Source organism: Otolemur garnettii, unplaced genomic scaffold, assembly GCF_000181295.1.
Source record: "Otolemur garnettii isolate 467f Iridium unplaced genomic scaffold, OtoGar3 scaffold00025, whole genome shotgun sequence".
Taxonomy (NCBI): Eukaryota; Metazoa; Chordata; class Mammalia; order Primates; family Galagidae; genus Otolemur; species Otolemur garnettii.
The window spans coordinates 16,539,612-16,549,424 of record NW_003852420.1 but is presented as its reverse complement, the minus strand read 5'-3'; the positions used below and the strand labels follow the sequence as shown (position 1 = coordinate 16,549,424).

Here is a 9,813-nt window from a genome sequence, read left to right as displayed (position 1 = left end):
TTTTAGAATTTAATTCTCAGAGCTGGCACAGGTTCTATCAAATAGGCACTGTCCTACATGGCAAGTTGATCTATGAATTTGTACAATTCTGTTGGGAAGCAGTTTGGCCGGAAGGTAGTCTTAAAATGTTTGTAATTCAAAAAAAAATTTTTTTTTTTTGCGACAAAGTCTTGTTCTGTCTCAGGCTAGAGTGCAGTGATGTCATTATAGACCCCTGCAACCTCAAGCTCCTGAGCTCAAGCAATCTTCCCACCTCAGCCTCCCAGAGTGCTGGAATTAGAGGCCTGAGTTCCCAGGCTCAGCCCTTATTAATTCTACTTTTGAGAACCTATCCTAAATTAATGTAGAAGTACAGATAAAGCTTTGTGGTCCATGTTATTAATTACAGAATTATTTATGATGATTGGAACAAATTAGAAAACACTTTAAAATAGAGATGGATGGTTTACCTAGGTAGTGGAATACTGTGCACATGACATTTAAAAATAATTGTAAATTATGTGAAGATACATTTTTTAAAAGCAGGATATAAAATTATATATTTTAATTATATTAAAAGTAACATCAAAACAGGTAGAGAATAGATCTCAAAAGGGTAATACTTGTCTCTGTTCATGGGTGATTTCCTTTTCATGTCTGTTTTTTTCCAAAGTTTCTTCAATGAGCACATAATTAAAATGAATTAAATTATTTGATAAGAAGATAGGGACAGTGGAGGCTAACTTGGCAGCGCTCCCCAGACTTCCACAAAGCAAGTGCCCCATAGAAGAGAGTGGACATGTTTACTCTTTCCCCTTCCCTTCTTCTGCTTGGTCTCCCTCGGTTTCTTTTGTGGCAGCTCAGGGTTGCCTGGGACACACTGAGAGATGCAGGCCATTGTATTGTGATGTCCTTATTGGAGTGTTGGCCAGGAAACACAAGTCTTTGGGCAGGGTTGAGGTTAGTTTAGTAGAGCAACTTGAGTTTCACTTTGAAGCCTGTTGATTTGGTCAAAGGGTACTCTTGCCTTGCAGTGACCTAATTAAAATACTCCATTCCTGTGAAATAGTGTCCATTAGGCTTTAAAAAAGGAAAATAAACCGATGTTAATAGAAGCTCCTGCTTGTTCACTGTTGGTATTGATTGGCAATGAGATTTTCCTGACTAGAAATTCTAAAGTTTGCTACCCAAGGATTCTTTTAACTTTACTTATTCTACCAAAAAAGGCAAGACTTGCTTGGCAAGGGGAAAGGATTAGTGTCATCATAAGGTAGTCGGGAGTGATTAGGAGCTCAGGCTGCTGTCCTGTTAGATCTGCTGGCTAATCCCAGCTCCACCATTTCTTGGCGGCTTCACTTTGGGCAAGCCACTGAACCTTCTAGGCCTCAGTTGCCTTATCTATAGCATAGGGATTGAAACCATCTCTACCTCACAGAATGTAAAGAATGAATGAGATAGTGAATGGTATGGGGGCATGTAGTAAGTGCTCAATAAATGGTAGTGCTGGGTTAATAATATTGTCTTTTTTTAGAACTCTCAAAATTGATAGGATCTTCCTGAGCCTTCTGGGAAGGTCTGGGAAGTTATAATGAGAAGTTCTCTTCCTGGAGCCCAGCCTTGAACGAACAGTGGAAAAGTGGTGATCCTGAGGGCAGATGATCCTGTCACTTCTATTTGAGGTTTTTGTAGGGAAAGTCCTGCCATTGGAGAGAGTGACAGAGAACTCACAGACTCAAAGGAGAAGCAGCCTGGGATAGAGTTTGTTGAGTCAACCCAGCTTCAACGCTTGCTTATTCTAATTAACGCTCTGTAGCTTTGGGCAAATCCCTGCAGCCTCAAGAGCCTCAGTTTAAGTACAGAATATCTGCCCTGTAGAGTTAGTAGAGGAATAAGTAAGAAATATAAAGTGCTTGGCATGCTTCCTTGGCAGAATTCACTCGACTAGTTGTGCTGCTTATTGTGATTTTTATGGTGTAACTACCGATTGAGGACAAGAGGCACAGTGTGACACAGTCATAGAGTGTGGGGTCTGGAGTGAGACTCTGAGTTTAAATACCATTGCTAGCATTCACTAGCTTTAGGACTCTGGGCAAATAACTTCTCCGCCCTTCAGCTTCCTCATCTGTAGAGTGGGGATAATAATAGTATCCCTTTCATGGAATTATTGAAGGGACTAAATGACTTCATACATATAAAGTGCTTGCAGTCCTGGTGAGAGCAGAATAAGCGGCAGTAAGTTGTCATTAGTGCTGATATGGACAGATTGCTCTGAGAGAGCCTGTCCTGTTAAAAGAGCACACTTGGCAAGGAATGTAACACATCAGCCCTGCCCCCAGCGTCACCTCCTCCTCCTGGGCAGTCTCACTTGTTGCCTCAGATCCTGGTGCAACTTCCTCTTCTGAAAGTCCTGTAGGATCTTGGGCCCTTTTGATCACATTCCAGTCTGTCCCACTGCCTATCCTTGTAGAGGTCACTGTCTATGACCCAGTCTCTCTCTGTTCATTTCACTTGCAGTCCACGTTGTGAACCAGTCCCTACGGCCCCATCTCATTACATTTCTTCTCTGTCCTAAAGGTCGGCCATCCACCTAGGCCCAGATCACTTGAAGGTGTGGTCCCTGGAGGCTAAGCGTTACCCCAGGTCTTGCTGAGGCTTGTTTGGCCCCCACCCCGACATAAACACAGAGTTGGAAAACATATTCAAAGCTAGATTGGGTAGATAATACAATTCCCGAATACTACTATAGCTAGCTTACATAACACATTTGACTGGTTTACTCTAATATTCCTATGATAAGGCATAGGACCACGCTTTGTTCAGAAAACCTAATGTCTGAGCATCTGGGCTGCATCTTCCCATAAAACTCATAGTCCTTTTGGTACAATTTCTGCTGTTTAGACCTGTGGCCTTCTGGATCCTTGAGTGTGGCCTTTTGACAGAATCTAAATCTTACAAAACAAATCCTTTTGATAAACAGATTTGTATTATGAAGTTTGGATATGGTCAAGGGGCCGCAGTTGGGGATCTGGAGGGCCATGTGTGGACTTAAGGCCACAGGTTCCCCACCCCTGCCCTAGCTCTTGCCACATGACGCTGCCATTTCAGGTGTTATTTTAGATGTCCTCTCTGTGCCTGTAGGTAGATGTTTTTGGATGAAGCTACACTCTCCATAATCTGACCTTTACCTATTTGTTGAGACTTTTCAGATTGTAACTTGTTATTGAAGTTTAACGTATATCCAGAAAAATGTACAAGCCACTAGTGTACAGGTAAATGAATTTCACAGAATGTCAAGTAACTAGCGCCCAGATTAAGAAATAGGATGGTGGGTGGTGCCTGTGGGTCAGGAGTAGGGTGCTGGGCCCCATATACCAAGGGTGGTGGGTTTGAACCCAGCCCCAGCCAAACTGCAACAAAAAATAGCCAGGCATTGTGGTGGGTGCCTGTAATCCTAGCTACTTGGGAGGCTGAGGCAAGAGAATTGCCTAAGCCCAGGAGTTGGAGGTTGCTGTGAGCTGTGACGCCACGGCACTCTACCAAGGATGACAAAGTGAGACTCTGTCTCTACACACACACAGACAAAAAGAAGTAGAATAGTACCAGCATCTGCAGAGCTCCTTTGTGTCTTCTTCCAGTCACTCCTCCTGCTCTTGCCCCATCTCAGCCATGCTAATCACAGGGCCCACTCCCACCTCCACACACTGGTCTCTCTTGCCCTCTTGCCCGTGCATGTGCTGTTTCCTTGGATTTCCAGGCTTCACCTAGCCCATCAGGGGCGGGTATCAGCTGCCCCGATGGGCTAGGTCTACTTCCATTGTACTTTCCTCCTGTGTTTTGTAATTGTTTACTGGGAGCTCCCTGAGGACAGAGACTGTCTGAGTCACCAGTCTCCCTGGCACCCAGTACCTGGTTGGCGTAGAACATGCTTCAGAAATGCTTGCTTATTAATAGCACTGTTGGTCTAAAATATTTGAAGTCACCTTTATCTCTCCTTTATCTGCTCTGATCCTGCCCCAAGCTTGTATTAATTCCTTGTCTACCTCCCTAAACCATTCTTCGTGGCCCATCTAGCTTTTCTCAAAACATGTTAGCCTTTTTTGAGTCTCCTATATGCTTCCATGCTCCCCCTCACTTTTGCTTACGGCTGTGCTCGTGCGCCATCCACACCTGTCCCACATCCCACACCCCACACACTGGCCTGCTGAGTGTGGGAGTTCTTCGTGGCACCACATTTCTGCTCCCAAATTTCAGGCTGCAGCCATCCAGTGATTTACTCCACAGAGAGTGTTCTCTGTGCCCACCCCCCTGCCATAGTCCTCAGTTGCTATTCTTCAGGCTTTGTTTTAGTCAAGAGTCAGATTGATTTTATCCTTTGCCTATGTTACATTATCTTATGTTTTATACTTCACGAGTTTTTCTTCTTCAAGAACATTGGTTTCCTTTAATATATTTGCTTTTTTTTTGGAGACAGGTCTCTCTCTGTTACCCAGGCTAGAGGACAGTGGGGCCATCATAGCTCACTATAGCCTTGAACTCCCTGGCTTGAGCGATTCTCCCACCTCAGCCTCTTCAATAGATGGGACCACAGGCACGGGCCACTATGCCTACCTATTTTATTTTTTTTAGAGACAGAGGCCTTACTATGTTGCTCAGGCTGATCTTAAGAACTCCTGGCCTCAAGTGATTCTCCCACCTCTGCCTCCCAAAGCTCTGGGATTACAGACATGAGTCATCATACCTGGCAATATGCTTGCATTTTTATTTTTTAAATTAAAAAAAAACTTTTTTGAGACATAGTCTCACTCTGTTGCCCCAGGCTAGAGTGCCATGGCATCAGCCTACCTCATAGCAAACTCAAACTTCTGGGTCCAAGTGATCCTCTTGCCTCAGCCTCCTGAGTAGCTGGGACTACAGGCACCCACCACAAGGCCTAGCTAATTTTTCAATTTTTTTGGAGAGATGGAGTCTTGCTCTTGCTCAGGCTTATCTTGAACTCCTAGGTGATCCACCTGCCTTGGCCTTCCAGAGTGTTAGGATTATGGGCGCGAGCCACTGAACCTGGCCTATCCTTGCATTTTTAAAAAGGATTTCATATGTATCACTGAATCATATCCATTTACTCATTTATTCATCCATGCATCCATGACATCTGTGCCAGGCACTGTGCTAAGTGCTGGAGAGTCAAAGTTCAGAGACATTTACTGCCCTTCAGAAACTCACAAACAAATGGTGAGAGAGAGAGAAGGAGAAACATTATCAAATTATTATAAGATAATGTCAGTCTTGGATGAAAGAAGGCTTATTAACACAGGGATCAAGAGAAGGGCACCAGAGTCAGCTATGTGGTTTTGGTTATATTATTTAAGCTTTCTGTTTCTGCACCTTGGTGTCCTCAACTATAAAATGGGTAGAATGTGTGATTTCTTTTTTTCTTAGTAAGTTGTTAGAAAATAAAGAGAAAAATAGAGCTTTCACAAGGTTGTTGAGGGCCTGTTCTTGATGAAGAGGATATAGTGTCATGCTTGGCACCTAGAAAGTGATTTATAAAAGTTAGCTATGATCACTATTGTTTTCACCTTTGCTTGGGCTCATAGAGAAAGTAAACTTTCAACTGGCCATTGAAGGAGGGTAAGAAGGGATGGTTTAGTCAGAGGGAAGAGCCTGAGAACAGACACAGAGAAATGAAAGGTCATGATGTTTTCAGAAATTGGGAGTGATCCAGTGTAGCTGGAGGACAGTATTTGTGTAGAAGAGTGGTGGGAAGTGAACTTAAAGAAGCAAATTGTGAGGGTGAAGGGTCTTATTTGCTGTTGGAGTTTGGACTTAACCCAGTAGATGAAAGGGAACCATCGGCAGTCTTTAAAGATGGGCTTGTCACAGTCTCTACTGTGTTTTAGACGAGATTGGGCGTGTTTAGGGTGGTATGGCCGTAGACTCTACTGTGTTTTGGAAGGATCCTTTGGTGCTCGTGTGGAAGATGGATTGGATGGATGGGGATTGAGGAGAACCTTAAGAAGGAGAAGGAAGAGACGGCTAAAACTCCTGGTGAGAGATAGGGCGAGCAAAACCTAGAGTGGTGAATGCTCTGAGTGGCTCAGCAGGGCTTGGTGGAAGGGAGGAATGAGGAGCCAGAGGAGTACCAGGCTGGATGTCGATGTCCCTTACTCATAAGAATAGCAAGAGGAACAGATTTCACCTTCCTAAAGATTTCATACAAGGGGCTGGGTGAGATGGGTCACACCTTTATTCCAGCACTGAGGAAGGCCAAGGCAAGAGGATCCCTTGAGGCCAGGAGTTCGAGACCAGCCCAAGCAAGAGTGAGACCCTGTCTCTATCAAAAAGAGAAAAATTAGCCAGGTGTTGTGGTGCATGCCTATAGTCTTAGCTACTTGGGAGGCTGAGATGGGAAGATTGCTTGAGCCCAGGAGTTTGAGGTTGCTGTCAGCTAGGCTGGTGCCATGGCACTCTAGCCTGGGCTAGAGTGAGACTCTCTTAAGGGAAAAAAAAAAATTCATCTAAGGGAGGAACACTGCCTCGCCTTAATTCTAGAATATGTATTCTAAAACTCACAAGTCCATTCTACTAGGCTCTTCTCTCTCGGGTCTTCTAAAGGGTTAGCTGTTCCAGACAAGCAATTATTGATCTCAGGCAATTAGGGCGGGAGGTGACTATGTCTCCTGGGAGAGAAAAAGTGAAAGTCGTGTGTTTGTTTTCACCACAATTGTAAGAGTGGATGGAGTTGGAGCATTAGCCTCCCTTCTCTGGTAACAGACACATGGCCCTCTTTTCCCCACCCCCCAAATCTGTAGAGAACCATGTTAAATTACAAAGTTCTTTTCAAGCCAGATGTAGTGGTGTACACCTGTAGTCTCAGCTGCTTGAGAGACAGAGGCAGGAGGATTGCTTGAGATTAGGGGTTAGAGGCTGCAGTGAGCTGTGATGATACCACTTTATTTCAGCATGAGTGAAAGAGTGAGACCCTATTTATTAAAAAAAAAAAAATTTTTAAAGTTCATTTCAGTTTTTTTCTTGTCTTAACCTAGTTTCTGACAAAATGTCATTCATATTTTTAGCTGAGTCAGGGAATCAATTTGGAGCCCACCCTAGCTGTTGGGCTCTGGAACAGCACCGTTCCCACTACATCCATCTCTCTGTCTCAGAGTGGCCTGGTTCTGGTTCTAGTCTGTGGCCCACCATGAGGGTGTGGGCCTTGCTGGCTTAGCTAGGCATGATCCTGTCTCTGCTTAATCATATTTATGAGTACCCTGGATATAGTACTTCATGCCTGGCACTATATGGAGAGATACATCCACCCCATAGAATTCTGTCCTTGTCTTTTATTTCCAGCTTCCTCCTTTCTCTGCTTCTTTCTACTTCCTATCAGCCAGGATTGTTCTAGATGGTGAGTTTCCTTGGTTTGAAGGATGGAGCACACAAAGTTCTTTCTCTGTTCCCTCTTCTGGAATGTCATCCCATTCCTAACCCTCCTTTTTTCAAGGTGACTCTTTTTTTTTTGAGACAGAATCTTAATATGTAGCCCTCCATAGAGTGCTATGGTGTTACAACTCACAGCAACCTCAAAGTCTTAGGCTTAAGTGATTCTCTTGCCTCAGCCTCTCAAGTAGCAGGGACTACAGGCGCCTGCCACAGCACCTGGCTTATTTTTTTGTTGTTGTTGCAGTTGTTTAGCAGGCCTAGGCCAGGTTCAAAGCTGCCACCCTCAGTGTATGTGGCTGGCGCCATAACCACTGTGCTAGGGGTACCAAGCCGGCTTTTGGTTTTTTAAAAAATGTTTGTATTTTTTTTAAAAGAGATTATAATATATATTTCTTCTACAACCTTCACTTAGTAATCACTTTCCATGTCATTGCAAATTCTTTTATAACATCATCTTTAGGCTCAGTGCCTATGGCTCAAGTGGCTAAGGTGCCAGCCACATACACCCAAGGTGGTGGGTTCGAATCCAGCCCCGGTCTGCCAAATGACAATGACGGCTGCAACCAAAAAATAGCCAGGTGTTGTGGCAGGCGCCTGTGGTCCCAGCTACTTGGGAGGCTGAGGCAGGAGACTCGCTTGAGCCCAGGAGTTTGAGGTTGCTGTGAGCTGTGGTGTCATAGCACTCTACCCAGGGGAATAGCTTGAGGCTCTGTCTGAAAAACAAAAAAACAAAAAACATCGTGTTTAATGATTCCATAGTAGTTCATTTTTATGAGGGAAATGGGGACATGATTAGTAAAATTAATATGGCTTGAAAAAAGTAATACACACATGACCTAAAGATTACACATAAGGAAAGGGTGTTGTGAAGAGTGATGGGTGTTGCAGCATTCAAAGAGATAGGTTTCATGGCTCTGTATGTCAGAAAGAATAATTGTAGGCTTAATAAATTGGTACATTAAATAGGATGGATGTTAATAGACTTGATCCTTTTATACCAGAGGGATCAAGTCTATTAACATCCCTAGGCTAGAGTTTTGTAAAATCTTTGGGTCCGAAAATTTTACAAGAGATAAGCCTGTAGTGTCTCAGGTTGCCACAGGTAAATGATTTTTTACTTTCTTGATTTCCTTTCATTGAGAATCAAGCTAAGCATCTCTCACTCTGTGTGCGTTTGCACACACCCTGTTTACCAGGAGGCACTTGGTAGGTGATTATGTGAACAGCTATGGAGAATTTCATGTTGATAGGGACTCGCTGAGTCTAATCCTGATTGATGAGGCTGGATTATTCCATACATTTATTTCTTTTTACAGGCAGTGCTTTCCTCAGTGCTATTTTTCTTGCCTTAGCAACATACCAGTCTCTGTACCCTCTCACCTTGTTTGTCCCAGGACTTCTCTATCTCCTCCAGGTAAGCACTTGTTGGTCAGAAGCCAGCACCTGAATGACATTTATTACATGGCCTGGTCCCTGCTTGGGGGAAGGGCATGGGTCAATAAAGGCAATGGGGCTACTTGCGTCTACTTGAAAATGCACACACAAAGAAGCTTCTTTAAGTTTTGGCCAGGTGTGGTGGCTTACGCCTAGCACTCTGAGAGGATGAGGTGGTGGGAGAATCTCTTGAGCTCAAGAGTTGGAGACAAGCCTGAGCAAGAGCAAGAGCTTGTCCCTACTAAAAATAGAAAAAATAGCCGGGCATTGTGGCGGGTGCCTATAGTCCCAGCTACTTAGGAGGCTAAGGCAGGAGGATTGCTTGAATCCAGGAGTCTGAGGTTGTTGTAAGCTAAGCTGATGGCCATGGCACTCTAGTCCACGCAATAGAATGAGACCCTGTCTCAAAAAAAAAGAAAAGAAAAGAAAGAAACTTGACTAACTTTAAACAAAGTGAACCTAATGGTCATTAAGTTCTAACTATAGGCTGGGTGTGGTTGCTCACCCCTGTAATCCAAGCACTCTGGGAGGCCAAGGCAGATGGGTTGCTTGAGTTCAGGAGTTTGAGACCAGCCTGAGCAATAGTGAGACTCCCACCAATACTAAAATAGAAAAATGAGGTGGGCATTGTGGTGGGCACCTGTAGTCCCAGCTACTTGGGAAGCTAAGGCATGAGGATCACTTGAAGCCAAGAGTTTGAGGTTGCTATAAACTAGGATTACAGCAGGGCATTCAACCCCAGGGCAACAGAGTGAGACTCTGTCTCCAAAAAACAAACAAAAAAGTTCTTTTTATTTTTATTTTTATTTTTATTTATTTTTTTGAGACAGAGCCTCAAGCTATCCTCCTGGGTAGAGTGCCATGGCATCACAGTTCACAGCAACCTACAACTCCTGGGCTCAAGCGAGTCTCCTGCCTCAGCCTCCCAAGTAACTGGGACTACAGGCGCCTGCCACAACACCC

The 9,813-nt window shown here is 44.1% G+C and overlaps 1 protein-coding gene across 1 annotated transcript in view; it reads left to right on the top strand.

Moving 5' to 3' along the window:
• Positions 1 to 9,813, top strand: part of PIGU (phosphatidylinositol glycan anchor biosynthesis class U) — a 108,566-nt gene that overhangs the window by 39,198 nt on the left and 59,555 nt on the right. The window contains exon 7 of the mRNA XM_003788112.2: positions 8,733 to 8,830. Within this exon, the coding sequence (XP_003788160.1) occupies positions 8,733 to 8,830 (98 nt within the window). The remainder of the gene's footprint in view (positions 1 to 8,732; positions 8,831 to 9,813) is intronic.